We start from the raw sequence: 24,999 nt of genomic DNA on the forward strand, positions 1-24,999 counted from the left end.
CTTCCTCTTTTTTTTTTTTCTTTTTTGGGGGGTGGTACACCCATGGCACTCAGGAGTTACACATGGCTCTGTGTTCAGAAATTACTCCTGTCAGTCCTGGGAAACCATATGGGATGCCAGGAATCAAAGCTGGGTCAGCCATGTGCAAAGCAAACACCCTATATGCTATTACTCTGGCCCCTCTTCCTCTTTCTTGCTTTACTCTCTCATCTTAGTGAACACAAATTTCTATAACTTTCTGAATTTGGGAAATGTTTGAAATTCTATACATGTTTCTTTCTGCCCTTGCACTGATTGGGCAGATATATCAGTCAGTATAGAAACATTCTGCTAAGGTAACAAACAAATTCAAAATCTCAGTTGGCTCAAAACTATAAAACTTTCACCAAATATATTTTTCTTTTTTCAAAAATATATGGAAAGCTTCACAAATTTGCATGTCATTCTTGTGCAGGGGCCATGCTAATCTCTGTATCATTCCAATTTTAGTATATGTGCTGCTGAAGCAAGCACCCCCAAATATATCAATTGAGATATAAGTCACATTATAATTCAATATGTTAGGCATTCTCTAAATTCATATTTAAATGGTACAACTATATTTTTAATATATTCATAATTTTATATAACTCACTTCCTAATTCCATAACATATCATCACCTGAGAAAGAAATTTACATACATTAGCTACACTATTCATTTCTCCCTTTCCAGAGGTTATAGAAATTATAAATCTGGGCCCGGAGAGATAGCATAGTGGCGTTTGCCTTGCAAGCAGCTGATCCAGGACCAAAGGTGGTTGGTTCGAATCCCGGTATCCCATATGGTCCCCCGTGCCTGCCAGGAGCTATTTCTGAGCAGACAGCCAGGAGTAACCCCTGAGCACTGCTGGGTGTGGCCCAAAATAAAAACAAAAAACAAAAAAACAAACAAAAAAAGAAATTATAAATCTATTTTTGTCTCTAATTATGAATCATATTAGCTATAGGATTTTAACTTATTCAGGATATTTCATATGAACAGGGGTCAGAGTAGTGGTTCAGTGACAAAGTGTGTGCCTTCCTTGCATGAATAAGATCTGGGCCTTATAATTTCTGGACTTAATTTTTGGCACAGAAAGCAAAACAAGGGCCGGGTGGTGGCGCTAAAGGTAAGGTGCCTGCCTTGCCTGCGCTAGCCTTGGACGGACCGCGGTTCGATCCCCCGGTGTCCCATATGGTCCCCCAAGCCAGGAGCAACTTCTGAGCGCATAGCCAGGAGTAACACCTGAGCGTTACCGGGTGTGGCCCAAAAATAACAAAAAAAAAAAAAAAAAAAAAAAAAAAGAAAGCAAAACAAAACCTATACCAAAAATATAAACAAAATCAAGTATGCAGGAGCCAGAGAGATAGAACAATGGGAAGGGCATGCAACCAATCTGAGTTTGATCCCTCAGCACCACATAGGGTTGCTGGAGCACTTCCAGAAGTGATCCCCGAGCATAGCTAGGAGTAAACCTGAGCATAGCTGAAAGTGGCAAACCAAACAATAAGTCCACAAAGAAAAATCTAGCCCCAAACTAAATAAAACCAAGTATGTCTGTTAATACTTTGTTCTTGGCACATAGTTTTTTAATTTCTCACATACAATTTGCAATCGCATGAGGGCCAAATGCATCCTAAGGCTAAGAGGAAAGTAGAACATTATAGCAAAGATGGTCAATTCTAACCAATGATATGTGGCAATCCCAAATTCTGTGTTGTTTCTTTTTTGGTTTTTGGGCCACATCTGACAGTGCTCAGGGTAGGTCACTCCTGGCTCATTCCCTCAGGAATCACTCCTGTGGAGGTCAAGAAACCATATGGGGTGCTGGGGACTGAACCCACATAGGCCACATGCAAAGCAAGCATCCTACCCGCTGTGCTATCAATCCGACCCTGTGTGAAGGATGCTTTTTCTTTGTTATGTTATTTATTTTTGGGTCACACTCAACAATGCTCAGGGATCACTCCTGGATTTGCATTCAGTAATCACTCCTGGCAGTGCTAGGGGGACCATATAGACTGCTGGGGATTGAATCTGAGTTAGCTGTGTGCAAAAGCAAGCACCTTACCCCTGCACTATTGCTTTGGCCCTAAGAACATGATTTTAAACCTTTATGTCTCTGCTCAAAGGTGGACTGGTTGCAGTCAAATGAACTGTGATTGATGAACCAGTTCTGCCAGGAAGAAAAGGTTGAAACATGTAGTGTTTGACAATGCTCCCTGTAGGACTGGAAGGAGTCCAGTTGAGAAGTGACCATGGTTCACCCCTCTCTACTACTTTCTCTCTAAGAACTCAGAACTTCATGTGGCATTGCATGCATTTTCAGGGCTTATTCCTGGGTCTTGCCTAGGAATCACTCCTGGCAGGGCATGGGGTTCATAAGTGGTGCCATGGATAAACCCAGGGTGCTCAAGTGCAAGACAAGTGCCCTACCCACTGGATTATCACTCTAGTCCCCAATGCATCTTTCCTTTCTTTTTTGTTTGTTTGTTTTGGTTTTTGGTTTTTCGGGTCACACCCGTTTGATGCTCAGGGGTTACTCCTGGCTAAGCGCTCAGAAATTGCCCCTGGCTTGGGGGAACCATATGGGACGCCTGGGATCGAACCACAGTCCTTCCTTGGCTAGCACTTGCAAGGCAGACACCTTATCTCTAGCGCCACCTCTCCGGCCCCTTTCCTTTCTTTTTAATATATAAAATCTTTATTTTAGCACAATGACTACAAGTATAAACATATGATTACAAGTCATAAACAGAACATACTACCTTCACCATTGCAACATTCCCACCACCAATGCTACCCTCCCTCCTTCCCAATGCATTCAGTATTCTATCTCTATGTGTTTCATATCACTTTGATCAGGATGTGTTTTTGAAGTATTATTTTACTTTCTTCTTTTTTCTTCCTTTTTTAATATAAAATCTTTATTTAAGCACCATGATTACAAGCATGATTGCAGGGGCCGGGAAGGTGGCGCTAGAGGTAAGGTGTCTGCCTTGCAAGTGCTAGCATAGGATGGACCGCGGTTCGATCCCCCGGCGTCCCATATGGTCCCCCCAAGCCAGGGGCGATTTCTGAGCGCATAGCAAGGAGTAACCCCTGAGTGTCAAACAGGTGTGGCCCAAAAACCAAAAACCAAAAAAAAAACAAAAAACAACCAAAAACCAAAAAACAAGCATGATTGCAGTTGGGTTTCAGTCATAAACAGAATACCCCCCCACAGTCATCATTGCAACATTCCCACCACCAATGCTCCCCAATCCTTCCCAAAGCATCCAGTATTCTATTTCTATCTATGGTTCATATCACTTTGATCAGGATGTGTCTTTGAAGTATTATTTTTTACTTTTGTTTTTTAATATATAATTTTATATATTTTTAAAATTTAATTTAAAATTAAAATTATATATAAATTTCAAATTTTATTATATATTTAAATTAAAAATTTATATATAAAATCTTTTTTTTTTTTTTTTTTTGGTTTTTGGGCCACACCCTGTGACGCTCAGGGGTTACTCCTGGTTATGCGCTCAGAAGTTGCTCCTGGCTTCTTGGGGGACCATATGGGACACCGGGGGATCGAACCGTGGTCCGTCCAAGGCTAGCGCAGGCAAGGCAGGCACCTTACCTTCAGCGCCACCGCCCGGCCCCAAAAAATTTATATATAAAATCTTTAAGCACCATGATTACAAGCATGATTGTAGTTGGGTTTCAGTCATAAACAGAACATATCCCTGAGTGAAATAAGTCAGAGAGAGAGAGAGAAACGTAGAATGGTCTCACTCATCTATGGGTTTTAAGAAAAATGAAAGACATTCTTGCAATAATAACTTTCAGACACAAAAGAGAAAAGAGCTGGAAGTTACAGCTCACTTCACGAAGCTCACCACAAAGAGTGATGAGTTTAGTTAGAGAAATAACTACATTTAGAACTATCCTAATAATGAGAATGTATGAGGGAAATAAAAAGCCTGTCTAGAGTACAGGCGGGGGTTGGGTGAGGAGGAGGGAGATTTGGGACATTGGTGATAGGAATGTTGCACTGGTGATGGTGGTGTTCTTTACATGACTGAAACCCAAACACAATCATGTATGTAATCAAGGTGTTTAAATAAAACATATGAGGCCGGGCGGTGGCGCTAAAGGTAAGGTGCCTGCCTTGCCTGCGCTAGCCTTGGACGGACTGTGGTTCGATCCCCCGGTGTCCCATATGGTCCCCCAAGCCAGGAGCAACTTCTGAGCACATAGCCAGGAGTAACCCCTGAGCGTTACCGGGTGTGGCCCCAAAAAAACCCAAAAATAAATAAATAAATAAATAAATAAATAAAACATATATATATAAAAAAAAAGAACATACCCCCTTCACCATTGCAACATTCCCACCACCAATGCCCCTCTCCCTCCTTCCCAATGCATTCAATATTCTATCTCTATTTCATATCACTTTGATGGGAATGTGTCTTTGAAGTATTTAATTTTACTTCTTTTTTTTTCTATTTTTTAATATAAAATCTTTAAGCACCATGATTACAAGCATGATTGTAGTTGGGTTTCAGTCATAAACAGAGCACCCCCTTTCACAACATTCCCACCATCAAGTAACAGGCGGCTAGCGAGGAGAGGAAAGCGGCAACTTCCGAGTGGACGTAGACTTTCGGCTCCAAATTTTTGCCGCTCACGCCTCTTCCGCCGGAAGTGAATCCGCTTCCGCATTTAATTGAGCGCCGGGAGAGCGCGTTGAGGCGGGGACGCGCATGCGCGCTACGCTCCGGCCCGGTTCTTCCCTGCGCGGCTGTTGAGAAGCGCGGATGAACGGGTTTCGGCCCGGCGGTATGGCGCTCCTGAGTCTTGGGGTGGTAGGTGTGTGTCGCGGATCGGTTCGGGCGACCGTTGAGGCCTCAGGGGCTTCCGGGGAGGGGAGGGGGGCGTGGGGAATCCGGGAGCTGGAGCCCGGGGGGCCCCGGCCGGCGGGTGGGGTCTGGGTTGGTGGACGGCGGTGCGAGGCGGCCTCCGCGGGGCGCGGGTGTGGGAGGCGGGGCGAGGCGGCTCCGAGTCGCGTGAACTCTCGGTGACCTTTTGGCCCAGCCGTGGCGCCTGAGGCCCGGTCTCAGCGGGGACTTCCGGTGTGGGCGGGACTTCCGGTGTGGGGATGGTCCAGTAGGAGCCCTCGTGGCTTGATTTCGGCGAGGATGGAGAAGCATCTCCTCCTGGAGGGACACGTCTGAGTTAGGCCTCCTAGAAGGTCCTGACCCCCCCCCCCCTTTTCCCCCACACATCCCGCGAGGTCCGAGGCCGCGAATGCACTGATTGACTTGGCGCTTTTCACTGCAGGTGACTAGCATGCAGCTACCAAAGCTCTGACTTTCCACCGCCCCTCTGTTGACATGGCCCACCGGGGTGGGGAAAGGGACTTCCAGACATCAGCCAGACGCATGGGCACATCCCTGCTCTTCCAGCTTTCAGTGCACGAGCGGGAGCTGGACCTGGTTTTCCTGGATCATAGCTATGCCAAGCCCTGGAGCGCCCACCCGGATGCCAGTAGCGCCCGCCCCACCCGCATGCTCTTTGTCACTCCCCGGAGGCAGCATGAAAGTACCATGTGAGTTGGGGGCTTTTTGTTTGTTTGTTTTTTCTCATCAGGGTAGCTTGCAGCCAGACAAGTTCAAGTGATGGCGAGAGATAGGGATTGAAGAGGTAGGGGAGAAGGGAGTGTTGTATTTAGGATTTTATTGTGGGAAGTTATTGGGGGGGGGGGGTCCTGGGGAACGCAGTTGTGTGAAGTCAGAGGTGGTCGGGCCTGTGTGTAGACATTTAGGATGTAGGGCCTGCATTTTGAGACATGAATGAGCCAGAAAGGAAAAGGACCTATTCCACTTAGAGAATAGAATTTGAAGGGAAAAAGAAATAAGATTTCTCCTTACCCGTTTTCCCACTGTTGTGGCACAAGTGAGCAAATCCAGGCATGGTTCTCACATGCTAAGCATAGGCTCTACCATTAAACTACACCTGCCAGAAGAGACTTTTCGGTTTTGTCTTTGGATCACACCCAGCTCTGCTCAGTGCTTGCTTCTGGCAGTGCTCATTGGGACCATATGTAGTGCCAGGGATCAAATCTGGGTATGCAAACACAAGGCAAGCAGATTCCCAGTCGTACCATCTCCAGCCCAGAAAAAAAGAATTTTTTTTCCCCAGAAATGTTGAAGGAAAAGACTTGTTAGGCTATGCTAGGAAATAGCTCATGTTTTGTATTCTGTAAGCCCAGGTTTAATCCCCTGTACTGCTTGTTTTATTTGAGTTCTGCCAGGTGTGCTTCTTCCTCAAAAACAAATGATTGGAGAATTTTTTTTTTAACTTATTGATTTATTGGTTTTGGGGCCATACCCAGTGGTGCCCAGGGGCCTCTCCTGACTCAGCACTCTGAAATCACCCCAGGCAGGCTGGGGGACCTTACGGGATGCTGGGATGCTGGAATCAAACCGGTGGGCTCTGGGTCGGCCACATGCAACAAACACCCTACAGCTATGCTATCTCTCTGGCCCCTGGAGAGTTGGCTTTTAAAGAGCTTGACTAGCATGCTCCCTAATTCTCCCCCTACCCTTAGCACTTCAGGATGTAGTCCCTGGGCAGGAATTGAAATTTTGTTTTGGGGCCACCTTGGCAGCACTCGAATTACTTCTGGCTCTATGCACAGAATCACTCTTGGAAGGCTCAGAAACCATGTGGGATTCCAGGGATCAAGTCTCAGTCAGTTGTGTGCCATGTAAAGCCCTACCTGCTGTGCTATATCTCTCTGGCTTCAGGAGTTGACAATTTTTAAAATGCCATAAAATAATTTCTTGGGAAAAAGTGTAGTAGAGTAGGCATGTTGTCTTGCACACACACTGCCAGAATGATTCCTGTTTGTAGAGTCAGGAGAAACCTCTGAACATCATCAGATATGGCCTAAAGCAAAATAAACAAAGGATCTAAAACCTTCGTAGATTTAATTATGCTTTCAAAGGACCAATATGCTAGGATAAGAAATTTCTTTATAAGTTTATTTTAGGGGCTGGAGCAATTGCATGGCGGTAAGGCATTTGCCTTATGGACCCTGGTTCGAATCCCAGCATCCCAAATGGACCCCGGAGCCTGCCAGGAGTGACTTCTAAGCGCAAAGCTAGAAGTAATCTCTGAGTGGCACTGGGTGTGACCCAAAAACAAAAAAACAAAAAAAAAGTTTATTTTTTAGGGACTGGAGTGGTGGCACAAGTGGTAGGGCGTTTGCCTTGTGTGTGCTAGCCTGGGACCAACCACGGTTCGATCCCCTGGCATCCCATATGGTCCCCCAAGCCAGGAGCTGTTTCTGAGCATATAGCTAGGAGTAACCCCTGAGAGTCACCGAGTGTGGCCCAAAAAGCAAAAAAAGAAATTTATTTTGTAATGTGCAGTTAGAATTGAAATTGAGAAGCATCTTTGACAATTCTTTTGTACTTTAAGGTATTTTAATTTTAAAGATTTGTTACTATAATCTGTTTGATCAAATCATGTCTATAATTTATAAAAATATTTTGGAGAAGTAGATTTTTCACACGCACACACATATATACACATACATTCATATATATATGTGTGTGTGTGTGTGTGTGTGTGTGTGTGTGTGTTTATTTTTTTTTAAAGCCTACAGCACCTGGTATTCCCAGGCGGTCTCCCATCTAAGTACTAACCAGGCCTGACCTTGCTTAGCTTCCGAGATCAGACGAGATCAGGCACATAGACTACATTCCTATATTTTGGGAGGGGGTCACACCTAGCAATGCTCAATGATGTAGTCCCTGGGATTGAACCTGTGTAGGCTGTGTGCAAGGGAAACTCCTTATTTCCTCTTATACTTAGCACAGGTTTTAGTTATTAGGGAATACAGGCCTTTTTTTTTTCTTTTTCTTTTTTTTTCTTTTTGCTTTTTGGGCCACACCCTGTGACGCTCAGGGTTACCCCTGGTTCTGCACTCAGAAATTGCTCCTGGCTCTGGGGACCATATGGGGGGGGGGGGAACCTGGGGGATTGAACGAAGATCCAACATAGATTGGCCACATACAAGGCAAACACCCTACTGCTGTGCTCTCTCTCTGGCCCAGAGACCTTGTTTTTTATTCTCATTAAATTTTAATGACTTAGAAGTGGTGTTGTAATGTGTGTAGTTAAATACATGAAGTGCTTTTTCTTTCATTCTCGTTGGCGAGTATATATTTTAGAAAACATGTTAAGGCAAAAGCTATCTGTTTATGGAACGTTCTTCCCCTTTTTTTTTTTTTTTTTTTTTTTTTTTTTAGTGTTTTCCCATTTTAATGTGTCTATGCAAACAAGGATCAATGCCACGAAGCGTTATTGGTGCATCTGGAGGCAATAGGAACAAGACCAGCAATTTCCATGACATAGTTCAATCATAGGCATCAAACTGAGGGATAGTTCCACCACAATCCTTACTGAACAGCTTACAAAGAAAAGACAAGATGAAAAGTGGATAGAAACATCATGGTAGAAGAATATATAGAGAGTTACAGCAGTTAAAGAAAATAACCATAAAATATTCAAAAAATATATTTGTTCAATATGTGTTCGATTTGTGTCCTTCTAAATAGTTCTGGGATTTGTAAGATCTACTGTATGTCTTTGGTCAGAGATTGAAGCTGTGTGTTACTGAAGTTAAGAAGGGTAAATCTGGGGTACTGATAATTGGGAGGAGCATATGATCGCGCGGGGGCTAGCGCCCCCGCGCGGTTTCAAAATGTAGACTGGTATGAAATTGCCAGTGACAGCCTGAGTATAGCTGAGAAATTATTTGCCTCCCCCCAGATCAAACTACACCCCCTGATCCACCCTCTAGAGCCGGCCTGGGAGTGGGGAAAACCCAGTTCTTCCCCTTTTTAAAAGGAAAATTTAACTTTTGGGCCAGAGGAGCAGTACAGCGGGTAAGGTGCTTGCCTTGTACATGGTTGATATGGGTTTGATCGATTCCCAGCACCCTATCTGGTCCCCCAGCACCACCAAAAGTTTTCCCTCAATGCAGAGCCATGCATGAATAAGTCCTGAGAACAGCTGGGTATGGCCTAAACAACAACAACAACAAAAACACACTTTTGCATAAACTCAAATGACTTGGCTTTCCACTAGCACAGACTAGCATGTTAGAGAACAAAGGTGTGTGAAAGAAGACTAGATCAAAATGTGAAGGAATATGCCTCAGGTAGACCTGAAAGCTAACTATTTAATAGCCTTATTTGGCAGCCAGAGTATTTTTCTTGTTAAGCACTTGCGTTCATGTGATCTGGTCCTATTTCTCCACTTGTTTACAGTGAATCGGATGTTCCAATAGATGTGGAGACAATCACGTCAACTCCTGTGCCACTTTATGACAATCAGAAGGCCCGAAGTGTGATGAATGAGTGTGAACGGCATGTCATCTTTGCCAGGACTGATGCGGATGCACCTCCCCCACCAGAGGACTGGGAAGAACATGTCAACAGGTAGGCCAATTCTTTTTTGTTTTGTTTTGTTTTGTTTTTGTTTTTGGGTCACATCAGGTGTTACTCCTGGCTCTATGCTCAGAAATTGCTCCTGGCAGGCTCGGGGGACCATATGAGATGCCAGGATTCTAACCACTGTCCTGCATGCAAGGCAAATGCCCTACCACTATGCCATCTCTCCGGCCTCAGGGAGGCCACTTCTCTATAGGACTAGTAACTGAAGGGCTGTGAGGTCAAAATAATTTGACCTCACAAATATTTTGAATCATCTTTTTTTTTTTTTTTTTTTTTTTTGGTTTTTGGGGCCACACCCATTTGATGCTCAGGGGTTACTCCTGGCTAAGTGCTCAGAAATTGCCCCTGGCTTGGGGGGACCATATGGGACGCCAGGGGATCGAACCGCGGTCGCGATCTTTCCTTGGCTAGCACTTGCAAGGCAGACACCTTACCTCTAGCGCCACCTCACCGGCCCCAAAAAGCATCTTTTTTTTTTTTTTTTTTTTGGTTTTTTGGGCCATACCCATTTGATGCTCGGGTTATTCCTGGCTAAGTGCCCAGAAATCGCTGGCTTGGGGGGACCATATGGGATGCCGGGGATTGAACCGCGGTCCTTCCTTGGCTAGCACTTGCAAGGCAGATACCTTACCTCTAGCGCCACCTCACCGGCCCCTTGAATCATCTTGATCACTAAAACTTATTATTTTTTTTTTTGGGCCACACCCGGTGACACTCAGGGGTTACTCCTGGCTATGTGCTCAGAAGTCGCTCCTGGCTTGGGGGACCATATGGGACGCCGGGGGATCGAACCGTGGTCCGTCCTAGGCTAGCGCAGGCACGACAGGCACCTTACCTCTAGCGCCACCACGCCGGCCCCACTGAAACTTATTTATTAGGAGCATATTTTAGTCACACACAGAATGTGCTCATAACTTTCTGCATCACAAATCTCAGTTTGCTGTGACAAGATCTCCTTGAGAGCAGTGCTGCATCTTGGCTATCTTTGAATCTCTGTCACCAGAAACATTGCCTAATACCTAATAGATATATAATTTTCATAGAGTACAGAGGTGAATCATTTGATAGTTGTGACTACCTCTGTAGTTTACCTAGTACAAGTAACCTTATAAAAATAATACTCAAACAATTAAACAAATATTCATAAGTTACTATATGCTGGGTGGGGTTATTGCTCAGAGGGCTGGAGTACGTGTTTTGGAACCCCAAAAGGTTTGATCCATGGAACTACTTGGTCCCCTGAGCCCCACTGGATGAGGTCTTGGTGTCTCCTGAATACTGTCCTGATGATGCACAATACTGTTCAGGCCCACACATCATTGGTATTGATCCCTGAATTTCCTGAGCTTTACGTGGGAGCCTCCTTTCTAAAACCAACAAAAGATTCTGTATTTATATCATCTTTTTTGTTTTGTCTTGAGGCCACACCTGCAGTGCTTAGGGTTTAAACTCCTGGCTCTTAGCTCAAAAATCACTCCTGGCTGGCTCCGGAGACCATACGGAGGCCAGGAATTGAACCCCTGTCAGCCATGTGCACTACCCACTGTGCTATCGCTCTGGCCCCCTTGTATATTTATATCATCTTTAACAAGGGTGATGAAAATGTCTTGGAGTCATAAAAAGCTAACAGGTTTGGGGCCAGAACAATATACTCTGGGTAAAGTGTTTGCCTTGCACACAGCCAATCTAGATTCAATCCCTGCAACTCCTATGGTTCTCCCAAGCACTACCAGGAGTGCCTCTGATTGCATAGCCAAGTGCTTTATGTGCATTCTCTCTGTACTGTTTTGGGCCACACCCAGCAATACTCAGTGCCTATCTCTGGCTCTGCACTCAGGGATCAAACCCTGATCAACAGTATATAAGGTACGTACTCTATTGCTGTACTATCACACCAGCCCTATGCATTTCTTTTTAAATAGAGAGGCCAGCAAATAGTGGCCTCACGGTTAGTATTTTTTTGTGGTTTACAGTTTGTCTTGCTCTCTATTTGCAGTTTCTCAAACTGCATAGAAGAATTGTTACCAGTTCACTCACATTCATCATTGAGTTGTTTATGGGAACTATGCTTATTAAAATCAGAGTTTAGGGCCCGGAGAGATAGCACAGCAGCGTTTGCCTTGCAAGCAGCTGATCCAGGACCAAAGGTGGTTGGTTCGAATCCCGGTGTCCCATATGGTCCCCCGTGCCTGCCAGGAGCTATTTCTGAGCAGATAGCCAGGAGTAACCCCTGAGCATCGCCGGGTGTGGCCCAAAAACCAAAAAAAAAAAAAAAAAAAAATCAGTTTAATAATAATACATAGAAATAACAATACATAAAAATAACAGCTTAGAGGAAGTTTGTATGCAAGGCATACAAAACATTATGATAACTACCAGACTCCATTTCTAGCACGAAAGTTTTTTTTTCTTTTTCTTTCCCTTTTCTTCTTTTTCTTTTTTCCCACCCCCTTTGTTTTTGTCGTTTTTAGGGCCATACCCGCCTGCATTCAGAGGTTATTTTGGGCTCTGTGCTCAGAAATTACTCCTAGTAGGCTTGCAAAACCATATGGGATGCCGGGGATCAAACCTGTGTCGACCATGTGCAGGGCTAATACCCTACCAGCTATTGCTCCAGCCTCCCCCCCCCCACACACACACCCCAGAGTCTTATTTTTTTTGAGCCACACACCCTGCAGTGCATCAGCTTGGCTCTGAGCTTATTGTCTTGTAGAGGGATGCCAGGATCAAAGGCAGATACCCTATCTGCTGGGCTATTGTTTTGGCCCCTGATTAGTGTTCACTTAAACTCAGAGATTTTTTTGTTTGTTTTTTGGGTCACATTCAGCAGTGCTCAGAAGTTACTCCTGCCTCTACGCTCAGAAATCGCCCCTGCCAGGCTTGGGGGACCATATGGGATTCGAACCACTGTCCTGCATGCAAGGCAAATGCCCTACCTCCATGCTATCTCTCTGGCCCCAGAGATTTTTATTTTTAATTTTTTGGGGGGACCACACTTGGCAGTGCTCAGGGATTACACCTTGCTCTGTGATCAGGAATTACTGTTGTTGGACTTGGGGGACCATGGGATGCCAAGGATTGAACTTGGGGTCAGCCGCATGCAAGGCCAATACCCTATCTACTGCACTATTGCACTGGCTCCAGAGATTGATTTTCAAAGTCTAATGAGAGTTTAGAAATCAGTTGACTTATTTTATTATTTGGTACTCACTGGCTCCTGTTTCAGAAGGTACTATTTTATGATCTGGTCCTAGAATCCTGAAGCTGTAACCTGTTCGGAGCTTGCAGTTTCCTGCTCTGATTATAATCAGAGTGTTCTGCAGTTTCCTATGCTCTGATTATAATCATATTGTTGTAATCTTTCCCTTGTCTTGATTGTTAAATTGCAGCTTCCTTTCTTTCTGTATAAAATCATAAAATTACAATTTCTCACATGAAAAACTTGAGGACAGCTCCCTAGAAGTGTGTTTTTTTCTTAGAGAACTTTCTGATCAATCAAAAAAGTTTTCTTTTTTTCTCTCTTTTCCCCTTTTATTTAAATAGCATTTATTTTTATGCTATATTTTTGTTTTATGTATAGAAAAAAAGCCCTCACCCAAATGATTCTGACTTTGTCTACTAATGCCTGATATTTTATAAAACACTGTTTAAAAATATTCCCCTTTTGGGGGCCCTACCTGCTGTACTATTGCTTGGGCCACAGCTTTTTTTATTATTTGAATTTGACAAACTGGCTCATGTACTAATGTTAGCCTCTTTCTTTATATGGCCTTCATTCTAATAAAAGTTTTTTACTGGCTGAAAAATAAAGTCAGGAGCTGGGAGATAACTTATGGAAGAGGATTGAAGTGCTTAGTTTGTATGCAAGAACCCTTGGTTCTATTCCCAGTACGATCATTAACAGCCCCTGAGCATCACAAAGATGGCTCCAAAAAAAAAACAAACCAAAAGAATGAATCATAAGACAAGTAACATGGTTAGAAAGATAGTGTAGGGCCGGAGTGATAATGCAGCAGTAAGGTGTTTGCCTTGCACATGGCCAATCTAGGACAGACCTTGGTTCGATCCCCGGTGTCCAATATGGTCCCCCAAGCCAGGAGTAATCTCTCAGCATCAGCTGGTGTGGCCCAAAAGCCAAAAATAAATTAAAAAAAAAAAACAAAAAAAAAACTGTACATTGCTCTAGCTGTTGGAGTAACCAGTTTTTACCCTATTCAGTATAATTCTTCTTTGCTTGTACTTGTTTGTGGATTAGAAGTACCTATGGATTGGTCCCCTACCCCTACCTTCCCATGGAGGTGGTCCTTCTCTTCCTAATAGACTGGGTCAGAGAAAGTGTTTGTGGTTTCGATTCCACAACTAGCCTATCTGCCTGCTGGTATCTTTTGCCATTTAGCAGAAAGCTTGTGGTGGAAGTTTCCTGAACCTGTTTAATTCTCTTTAACTTTATGTGGATTAATTATTGTGTAGCTGTTGCTTCCAGACTCTCACGTGGGGCTTGAGGCTTCTGCTTCATCTAGCCCTCTTTATCTTTTGATGTTTTGTATATCTTTGTGTGATGTTAAATGTTTTAAGATTTTGGGGCCGGCGAGATAGCATGGAGGTAAGGCGTTTGCCTTCCATGCAGGACAGTGGTTCGAATCCCAGTATCCCATATGGTCCCCAGTGCCTGCCAGGGGCGATTTCTGAACATAGAGCCAGGAGTAACCCCTGACCCAAAAACAAACAAAAAAAAAGTTTTAAGATTTTGAGTCTAATACCTTTGAGTTGTTATTTTTCTCTTCCCCACCCTCCTTTCATAGTTTTTTTTTTTTTTTTTTTTAATTATTTTTGCCATATCTGTCAGTGCTCAGGGGATTACCCCTGGTTCTGGACTAAGGTGGTACTCAGGTAATTAGATGGGATGCCCAGGGATTGAATCCAGGTTGGCTATGTAAGGCAAGTATCCTATTTGCTATATTATCACTCTTGCCTCTCTTAGTTTTTCTTTACTTTTTTTTCTTCCTTAAACTTTCCCTTTGCCATCTTGTAATCTGGGACTGTGCATTTGGTTGCAGTGCTTTTACTTCTGTGGATTCCACTGTGGATTGTGGTACTCTCACATTGACTGTATATCACATTCAGTGATCTGTGGACCATGCCAGGGATTGCACTCAGGGCTTTATGAATATAAGGCATGTGCTCTTTCACTGACTCTTTTTCCTAGGCTTATCTTCTAGTGATTTTTGTTTGTTTGTTTAGTGTTGGGTCCATTAGCTCAGGGTTACTCCAGAAATTAGTTCTGGTAGTGCTTGGGGGGGACCATATAGGATACCAGGGGCCAAATTTTAAAAATTGCCCACTTTCCTTTATTGTTGTGGTGGGGGACACTGAAGGAGAATGGGGGTTTGCTTACAAAACTTGGGTTTTTTGTTTTGGGGGCCACACCCGGTGATGCTTAAGAGTAACTCCTCGCTTATCGCTCAGAAACCACTCCTGGCTTGGGGACCCATATGGGATGCTGGGGGATCGAACACAGTCCGTCCTAGGCTAGTGTGGGCAAGGCAGACACCTTACTGCTTGTGCCACCGCTCCACCCCCAAAACTTGGGTTTTGAGATCATATACACATAATTGTGGAGCTTGCACACACCTGGTTGTGGTGTACCAAAGATCACACACACTTTGTTGTCAAGCCAGGGATCCCAAATGGCAATGCTGTGACTGGAGAGATGGGATAGCAGGTAATTTGCTTGCCTTGCATACAGCTGACTGAGTTCAATGCCTGTCACCCCATTAGGTTTGCCCTGGGGACCACCAAGTGCAGAGCTAGGAGCACAGAGCAGTGCTTTTGGACCCAGAAAGAAAACAACTTAACGGCAGAATCACTGCTGGGCTTGTGCTTCTGTGCATATGATGTAGTGTTGGTTTCTTTTTTTTTTTGTTTGTTTGCTTGTTGTTTTTTTTTTTAGTGCTCAGGGCTTACTCTGTGCTCAGAGATTACTCCTTGTGGTCAGAGGAGCATATACAGTGCTGAGGATCAAGCTGGGGTTGGCAATGTACAAGGCAAGTCCTTTAACCCTTGTAATATCTCTACAGCCCCTCTCCTGATATTTAAACAAATTGAAAAGGAAAAGCTTGCCTATTCATTTTGATTGAGGTGTTTTGTGTGTTTCTGAATTCTAGTTTGTTTGTTTGTTTGTTTGTTTGTTTGTGGTTTTTGGGTCATACCCGGCAGTGCTCAGGGGTTATTCCTGGCTTCAGGCTCAGAAATTGCTCCTTGCAGGCACGGGGGACCATATGGAACGCCGGGATTCAAACCGATGACCTCCTGCATGAAAGGCAAACAAACACCTTACCTCCACGCTATCTCTCCGGCCCCTGAATTCTAGTTTTTAAAATTTTTTTTGGTAGTAAAATTAGTCTCCCATAAAATAGTCTCAGAGAAAGAATACTTTTCATTTTGTGTGTGTGTGTTTTTTTTTTTATGTTTTGTTTTTGGGCCATACCCTGGTGTTCAGAGCTTCCTCCTGGGTTTGTGCTCAAGGATTACTCAGGGGACCATATGGGTGCTGGGGATTGAATCTAGATAGACCATGTATAAGACAGATTCCTTCCTTACTCAATTTTATCTGTCACTCTGGCCCTAGAAAGAAGAGTTTTCTTTTTTTTTTTTTTTTTTTGGTTTTTGGGCCACACCCAGCGGTGCTCAGGGGTTACTCCTGGCTGTCTGCTCAGAAATAGCTCCTGGCAGGCACGGGGGACCATATGGGACACCAGGATTCGAACCAACCACCTTTGGTCCTGGATCGGCTGCTTGCAAGGCAAACGCCGCTGTGCTATCTCTCCGGGCCCCAAGAATAGTTTTCTTTGAAAACATTAAACTGCACTGCCAAGTCTTGGCGATGCATATGGGATCTTAGCACCCACCTAATACTGGTCCCATATTGTTGGGCAGAGCTTTGCTAGGTGTGTCACTAATGGATATTTTTCCTTAAAAAAAATAAAGTATAATTCAGGTTTAGTCAGAACATGCGCATAAGATGACCCTAGTTCATCTAAGAATAAAAGAAAGAGCATTTTGCACTCCTGGAATTTTAATAGTTTTAGGTAGGGCGGGGGTCATGTTGACTCACCACAGTTCCCATCAGCCTTTGACTGCTTGAACTTGTATATAAAATTGGCTCCTGTTTTTAAATTTTGCCTTAATTATATCTTTTACATGCTCTTTATCTTAATCTTGGGTTAGATCACTTTTTTCCCCTGCCCACTTAATTTTCCAACCTCCCACGAAGCTGACAAAATAGAACTTATTTCAGTTCTTAGAATCTTTATTATATATCCACTTTATTATATATCCACAACAGTCCACAAAGGACCTTTTCTGGGATTTTTAGACTCACAGCATTGTGGTTTTTAATTTTAATTTCAGCTGCGATTTATATACAGTAGTAATTTCCAAATAGCTTTCTAACCCCCCCCCCCACTTTGTTCACATCATTTTTCTTGATCCTATCATTTTGGTTTTCAGACTAAATAGAGTCAGAGACACCAAAAAAAAAATTCTGTTATGTAATAGGTAAGAAGACAATTTTGGATTTGTTGTTGGTGCTTTATAAATAAATTACATCTCATTCTGTATTCCTAGAACTAAAGTTTGCATCATTATCAATAGACTGAGAAAGATCAAGAATATTAAACTTTGTAATATAACCCCCCCACTGCTCAATTTGACTGGCAAAAAAAAAAAGAATATTAAACCTAAAGAGTTGTATGATGGGTATGATGGGGCTCCAGAAAGATAATACTGTGGTAAGGTGCTTACTTCACAGGAGGCTGTGTGCAAGGCAAATTCCTTACTGCTGTGCTATCTCTCCGGCCCCCAATTTGGATTTTTTGGTTTTTGGTTTTTGAGTCACACCCGGCAGCGCTTGGGTCTCTCCTGGCTCTACGCTCAGAAATAGCTCTTGGCAGGCTCGGGAGACCATATGGGATTCCGTGATTCGAACCACTATCCTTCTGCCACTATCCTTCTGCATGAAAGGCAAACGCCTTACCTCCATGCTATCTCTCTGGCCCCACCAATTTGGTTTTGAGAACTACATCTAGCAGTGCTTAGGGGCTACTTCACCTTGGAGGTTACTACTGGCAATGCTTGGAGGATAATAGAGTATCTGGGATTGAATTTAGGCCTCTCACAGGCAAAGCATGAACTTCGGCCCAGTTGAACTTTCTTTGGTTTTATATTTGTTAAGAAAGTAAGGCTTTTTTTTTGGTTTTGGTCCCTACCTGGTGGTACTCAGTGCTTACTGTTGGTACTGTGCTCAGGCTCTGGGGCTTATATGGGGTACTAGGGATCCAATGAGGGTCGACTGTGTGCAAGGCAAGTGCCCTACATGCTGTACTATTTTTTTAGTCCCTAAGGTGTGGCATTTTAAAAAAGTGATTGCTAGTTTAATTTATGTCAGGAAGAGCTGGTCTATTAATTGTATAGCTTCTGTTTTTTTTTTTTTTTTTTTTTTTTTTTGGTTTTTGGTTTTTGGGCCACACCCGTTTGACGCTCAGGGGTTACTCCTGGCTATGTGCTCAGAAATCGCCCTTGGCTTGGGGGGACCATATGGGACGCCGGGGGATGGAACCGTGGTCCGTTCCTCGGCTAGCGCTTGTAAGGCAGACACCTTACCTCTAGCGCCACCTTCCCGGCCCCTTCTGTTTTCTTTAGTGCGCTTAGGAACACTATTGATTTGAGTTGGACTTTCAGAGTAATTAATTAGATCATGAAAGATTGTTGGAGGGTGAGTCTTCATGCTCTCAGGTCTGCTTCTTTCTTGAGGGGTTATTTTAGCTAATAAGAAAATAGTTTGTGGGGTCCGGAGAGATAGCGCAGCGGCGTTTGCGTTGCAAACAGCCGATCCAGGACCAAAGGTGGTTGGTTCGAATCCCGGTGTCCCATATGGTCCCCTGTGCCTGCCAGGAGCTATTTCTGAGCAGACAGCCAGGAGTAAACCCTGAGCACTGCCGGGTCTGGCCCAAAAACCAAAAACACAAAAAGAAAATAGTTTGTGGGGCTGGAGTGGTAGTACAGCAAATAAGGCATTTAGCTTCCATGTAGCTGAGCCTGTTTTGATCTCCTGCACTCTATATGGTCTCCTGATCACTATCAGGAATGATCCCTGATTGAAGAACCATGAGTTAAAAAAAAAATGAAGAGCCATGTGTAAGCCCTGAACACACCGACTATGACTCCAAAACAAAAATTAGTTTTACATATATTTAAAAAAATGTTTTGAAGGACTGTGGAGCTAGATAGGGCAAAGGAGTGGAGTGTATGCCTAACATGATCGAAGTTCTGATTTTGACCTCATCACTGCGTTTTCCCCACAACAGTGTCAGGTTTAGCCTTGAAGACATCAAATACTGCTGGGATTTAGTAGCCCCACACTGTAGAATACAAGCACCTAGCTCCATAAGTGTTGATTGGGATTCCCTCTGACCCTCCCCCAAAAGAAAATAAACCAGCATAAAAACATTTATGATTGTTTTTTATTTTCTGTGTGTTGTCATTGCAAATATATATTATGATGATTTATGAGCAGGATTGAAACTAGATTCTAGGTCTTTTTTTGTTGTTTTTGTTTTTAAACATTTTTTTTTATTTAAACACCTTGATTACAAACATGATTGTGGTTGGGTTTCTGTCATATAAAGAACACCCCCATCACCAGTGCAGCATTCCCATCACCAATAAACCCAGATTCTAGGTCTTAATGTTTAGCTCAGTGACTGGTCTTAGACTAAGTTACTTCAGTTTGTTTTCTCATAGTAGAAACGAAAACAAAAATAAACACTCCTATCTTTGTGGAGTGGCCCCAAGTTTTGACTTTTAATTCTTCAATTTCTCTTACAGGACTGGCTGGACTATGGCACAGAACAAACTCTTCAACAAAATTCTTAAAGCATTGCAGTCTGATCGGCTTGCTCGCTTGGCCAATGAAGGGGTAAGATTCCAGAAGCCTGCTCACAGAGACCTCCCTCTAGTGCACACTTCATCTGCTGACTGCCTTGTCAGCTCCTTTTACTCCCTATGCTTACAAGGTGGTCCTCCAGTTTTATCACTTTTCTCTCTAGGCTTGCAATGAACCAGTGCTTCGCCGAGTTGCTGTGGACAAGTGTGCAAGGAGAGTGCGGCAGGCTCTAGCAAGTGTGAGCTGGGATACAAAGCTGATCCAGTGGCTACACACCTCCCTGGTAGAGACCTTGAGTTTGCCCATGCTTGCAGCTTACCTAGATGCTTTACAGACGCTGAAAGGGAAGGTAAGGCTGCGATTGGCATCTTTATGTCCTCCTTCTGCTGTGTATTCAGGAAGTGGGATTGACAGGTCATTGCTTGGTTAACCTGGAGAGTATGATTGAAGTTAATAACTTTTCTATTAAAAATTTGAGACATAATGTCATCACGTATTTCTGTCCACTGCAACTCTGTGGCTTCCAGTATGAGGTGTGGAGATTGAAAGCCAGAGTACCCTTTTTTTTTTTTTTTTTTTGGTTTTTGGGCCACACCCAGCATTGCTCAGGGGTTACTCCTGGCTGTCTGCTCAGAAATAGCTCCTGGCAGGCACAGGGGACCATATGGGACACCGGGATTCGAACCAACCACCTTTGGTCCTGGATCGGCTGCTTGCAAGGCAAACACCGCTGTGCTATCTCTCTGGGCCCCCAGAGTACCCTTTTTTAACCACTGTAGCTCTTGCAGATTGCGGCTTGCATCACTTGTGACCTGAAGTATTAAAGGAATTGAGTTATTATGTAGAAGATGAAGGGTTTTCCACTTAGGAGTGTTATTTAGGGTATGAAGCAGACCCATGGTGCTCTTGAGTGTGCTATGTGGATGGAAAGGTTCATCTAGATCAGGGAGGTATAGTGGCTTTGTCTTTTCTCAGGGGATGAATCTTCAGTAGCAATAATTTGGTCTAATTCTTTTTTTTTTTTTTTTTTTTTGGTTTTTGGGCCACACCCTGTGACGCTCAGGGGTTACTCCTGGCTATGCGCTCAGAAGTTGCTCCTGGCTTCTTGGGGGACCATATGGGACACCGGGGGATCGAACCGCAGTCCGTCCTAGGCTAGCGCAGGCAAGGCAGGCACCTTACCTCCAGCGCCACCGCCCGGCCCCCAGGTCTAATTCTTAATTCTTCATCAAATGTATTATTGCTTTGTCCTTTTAGATAGTATTTGCTTTTAGATAGTATTGCTCTAACTTGAACTTCATGATTGAAGTTAATGTGATTTTAGTTAATATGCTAGCCTGTGATGTTTGGATTCTGGACCCAATTGCTTGCTTGATCTCAGATTGTTTAATCATCTTGAATTAGTGTTTCAATTTCTTTATCTCTAAAATGTGACTAGGTAGAGAATATGACTTAGTTTTAGAGTACATGCTTTGTATGAGACAGGTCTCCGAGGTTTGATTTCTGGTGCTGCTAAAAATAATGTGATTGATAAGAGTTTTGTGAAAATTAAATTAGTACACATGGGCCATCGAGATAATATAGGAGGCTTGCCTTGCATGAAGCCGACCCAGGTTTTACATCCAGTATCCCATATGGCTCCCAATTCCACCTGGAGTGATTCCTGAATACAGAGCCAGGAATAAGCCCTGAGCATTGCCAGGTGTGGCCACTGTCTCCAAAATTAGTTCATCTGGATAGAATGCTTGACACATATTTTGACCACATTAACTTTTTTTTGGGGGGGGGGGGTCACACCCGGCAGCGCTCAGGAGTTACTCCTGGCTCTAGGCTCAGAAATCGCCCTTGGCAGGCACAGGGGACCATATGGGATGCCGAGATTTGAACCACTGTCCTTCTGCATGAAAGGCAAACTCCTTACCTCCATGCTATTTGTCCAGCCCCTTAACTCTTAAGATTAACTCATAAGTGTTACCTTTAATGTTTAGTTTCAGTTCAAAGTGTCCTACAATCTAAGACACCTTGAATTTTGATTATTTTAGTTCTTCACTTGTTTTGTTTTGGGGCCACACATGATAATGCTCAGGGATTTACTGCTGGCTCTGCACTCAGAAATAACTCCTGGTGGTATTCAGGGGACCACATGAAGATCAAACCCAGGTCAGTGTGTGCAAGACAAACACTATACCTGCTCGCTATACTATATTTTTGGCCCCAGTTCTTGCCACTTTCCTTGAAGATTTTTTTTTTTTGGGTCACACCGGCAGCACTCAGGGGTTACTCCTAGCTCTACACTCAGAAATCGCTCCTGACAGGCTCAGGGGACCATATGGGATGCCAGGATTCGAACCACCGTCCTTCTGCATACAAGGCAAATGCCCTGCCTCCATGCTATCTCTCCAGTCCTTCTTGAAGTTTTTTTATTGAGTTCTTGAAATTGAAAAAAATTTAAAAGGAAGGTACTTCTTTTTAATTCATGGCAGGAAGCTAGCCTTTCTTATTCTCTATGTTGCTTCCAGCAGGTACCCCAAAGGAATCTCCTTAAATTGTAGGCTCATTGTTGTTGTTTTTAAGTTGAGATACTGAGTTTGTTTGAAAGCAAAAGAAAACTTTTTAGGGCTGTAATAGAACTAAACTTAATACTAGATAAGTTAGTGAAGTGCATAGTAGAAATTTGACATTAATTTATTCAACATTTATTTTTAGACCTGTGGTGAGCCAGGCACTAGGATGAGCAAAACAGCAATGGTCCCTTCTCTGATGGAGCTTATATTCTGTGGAGAAGTAGACAGATGAAAAGATAATCCTATACTGCTTGTACTGCCTATCTGAAAGAGGCCCAGGAAGTGAATGGTTGGGTATGGGCAGCCACCATGGTGGGTGAGGAGTTGGTATCTTCATGTGGTATATTAAACATTTTGAAATGTATACATTAGTCCCATTTGTGATAGGACAGCAATGTACTCTGTACAGTGAATGTACTCTGGAGCAGTGTTATTACCCAACCAAGGGCCATTTGGCTTCCTGTGGCACCCTTAGGATATTCTAAGGGGGCTACAGCATGAGACTAGAGACCAACCAGTATAATGTGGTGAAGAAAAGGTTGAGAGCTGGAGGAGGACATGTGTTGGTCTCACAGTGCCACTACTTTAATGTCCACTGCTGTTTGCATGGCCAGCATTTTATGGGTATCATTTCCTTTGTGAGAACTTTTTTTTTTTCCCCTTCGGGCCACACCCGACTCCTGGCTAAGCGCTCAGAAATTGCCCCTGGCTTGGGAGGACCATATGGGATGTGGGGGGATCCAACCGTGGTCCTTCCTTGGCTAGATCTTGCAAGGCAGACCTTACCTCTAGTGCCACCTTGCCAGCCCCCTTTGTGAGAACTTCTGCAGAGCTGCCACTTGTGAGTGGGATGGGCTTTAGAGCTTTGGACTATGACAGGTCCCATTTGACACCCATCCTGTGCCACACTACCTGATTACAGAACCAGTAGTTGGAATGGTGGTGGGCACACTGATAAATTTGTCAGCAGTGACTCAGATGGGAGGTGCTATCTGCTGTAGTTCAGGCCCTCTTAAATTTTTTCCAACTTGCTACCTCTTTTTATATGAAAAATGTGACACGGGTGAGTGCTGTCACAAGTACCTTGGACTTGGTATGCATTTTTTTTTTTAGTTAATATTTGTTACTTGTATGTTCAGAAACCTTTTGCTGTTGCCAGCATTTTAATAATTCCCCTGCATGGGGTCATAGCCCATAGTTTAAGAAGCTAGGCTCTAGACTAGATTATAGTGTTGCCACTGATTCCTGTACCACTAATCTTATCATCCTATGGTTGACAGATTCACAACAGATAACTTTGTTTCCCAAAGCTTTTTTCTACTGCTAGTGATTGAACCCAGGTCCAGTGCCTCCTACATGAATTCTACTTCTGAGCTATGTCCCTGGCTTTTAATGGGCAAGTGGATAGAATTGTGCTACTTTGGTGGTGGGGGTGGGGGTGTTGTTGTTCATACCTGGCAATACTCAGGCTACTTTATGTTCTGTGTTTGGGAAATAGTCCCAGCAGTGCTCAGGATACTATGTGGTACAGGAACAATTGCCTTAACCTCTGGCTTGGCTTAGCTTAGCTACTTTGACCATTGAATCTATTGTAAAGAAAACAAGGAAGGCCTGGATTTGATCCCTGGCACTGCTAAAAAGGAAAAAAATTTTGGGTTGGTGGGGAGCACAGAGGGAATAGAGCAGAGATTCCCAAACTTATTTTGGCTTGCTACTCACTTTTCAGAAAACGAAGTACTCAGCACTTCCTGAGAATTTACCTTTTTTAGGCAAAACAAAGTGTCCACTAGTTGCACCTGAATTGCCTTCTAGATTGGTCCTGTGTCCTTTGGGAGAAGGTTATTACCCACTTTGGGATATACTTGTATAGACTTTAGGTTTTTTTTTTTGTTGTTGTTGTTGAAGGTGATATAGTGCTGCAAGGACAGGGAAACTAGTCTCTTCAGCACTGAGAAGACAGGTGACCAATTTATTCATCATAAGTATTCTCTGTTGACAGAATGTGAATTTAAGTCTGTCATCTCAGAGATATACTCTTATACCATATATATGTTTTTTGTTTTGGGGCTTCAACCAGTGGTAACTCTGGGACTGCTTTATGATGCTGAGGAATCATGCAGAGGGGTTTCAGATGTAGGGCAAAACATTTCCCTCCTGGGTTGGAGCAGTAGTACAGTGGGTAGTATTGTCTTGCATGTGGCCAACCTAGGTTTGATCTCTGGCATCCCGTATGGTTTCCCAAGCACCACCAGAAGTGATCCCTGAGTGCAGAGGCAGAAGTAAGCCCTGAGTACTGCCAGGTGTGGCCTAAAGTGAAAACAAACCAAAACCAAAGTACATTTCCCTCCAGTCATTTATCCATCTCCCTGGCCCCCAGAAAGAAACTTTATATTTCTATTTTTATTATATAATTATAGGGAGTCAGGGAGTTCCCAAGCAGTTTTCAGGGGGCCTCAGGTGCCACTGCTAGTAATTGTATGCCAGTGTGCCTTGCAGTTAGTTGAATTGTAGAGAATAGTATGGTGGTGCTCCTGGGATGAGGGCCTACGGTTCTGGGGAACACCAGAACCACACTTGGTATTCTGCTGGCCTTTAATAATACTAGGGCTGGAGGACTATACATGGTGCCAGGAATTGGGCACCAGCAAGATTAACATCCTGACCCCTGTGCTATCTCCCTGGTTCCCCAAAAGAAAGTTGTCTTTTTGATTGCACCTCAATGTCAGTGTTCAAGGCTTTCTTGTGATTCTGCTCAGGCTTCACTCATAGTGGTGCTTGGAGGGCCATATGAAGTTCTCAGGATCAAAACTAGGTTTGCTATGAGTAAAGCAAAGTCCTTGCCACTTCTTTCTGGCCCCCTTGAAGAAAGTTTTGTTTGTTGCTGTTTGGTTTTGGGACCACACCTGGTGAACTCCTGGCTCTGCTATGTCATTGCATGCAAGTTAAGTGCC

At 43.7% G+C, this 24,999-nt stretch overlaps 2 protein-coding genes and 1 non-coding gene across 3 annotated transcripts in view; 1 reads left to right on the forward strand and 2 right to left on the reverse strand.

The window, feature by feature from the left end:
* Positions 1–409: 409 nt before the first annotated feature.
* Positions 410–513, reverse strand: LOC126025175 (U6 spliceosomal RNA). Its single transcript, XR_007501219.1, has one exon. It is a non-coding gene; the product is annotated as a U6 spliceosomal RNA (small nuclear RNA).
* A 4,087-nt stretch (positions 514–4,600) lies between these two features.
* LOC126024153 (uncharacterized) lies at positions 4,601–5,365 on the reverse strand. Its single transcript, XM_049784595.1, has 3 exons — positions 5,350–5,365; positions 4,789–5,230; positions 4,601–4,706 (listed from the first exon to the last, which is right to left on the reverse strand). The coding sequence occupies exons 1-3, from the start codon at positions 5,363–5,365 to the stop codon at positions 4,601–4,603; spliced, it is 564 nt and encodes a 187-aa protein (XP_049640552.1).
* Positions 5,366–5,372: 7 nt separating this feature from the next.
* The window catches only part of KANSL3 (KAT8 regulatory NSL complex subunit 3), a 50,486-nt gene continuing 30,859 nt past the window's right edge, over positions 5,373–24,999 (forward strand). Inside the window, exons 1-4 of the mRNA XM_049784834.1 lie at positions 5,373–5,622; positions 9,356–9,526; positions 19,427–19,517; positions 19,648–19,833. Coding sequence (XP_049640791.1) covers positions 5,408–5,622; positions 9,356–9,526; positions 19,427–19,517; positions 19,648–19,833 — 663 coding nt within the window. The 5' untranslated portion in view covers positions 5,373–5,407. The remainder of the gene's footprint in view (positions 5,623–9,355; positions 9,527–19,426; positions 19,518–19,647; positions 19,834–24,999) is intronic.

This window comes from Suncus etruscus, chromosome 12 (assembly GCF_024139225.1).
Source record: "Suncus etruscus isolate mSunEtr1 chromosome 12, mSunEtr1.pri.cur, whole genome shotgun sequence".
Lineage (NCBI taxonomy): Eukaryota > Metazoa > Chordata > Mammalia > Eulipotyphla > Soricidae > Suncus > Suncus etruscus.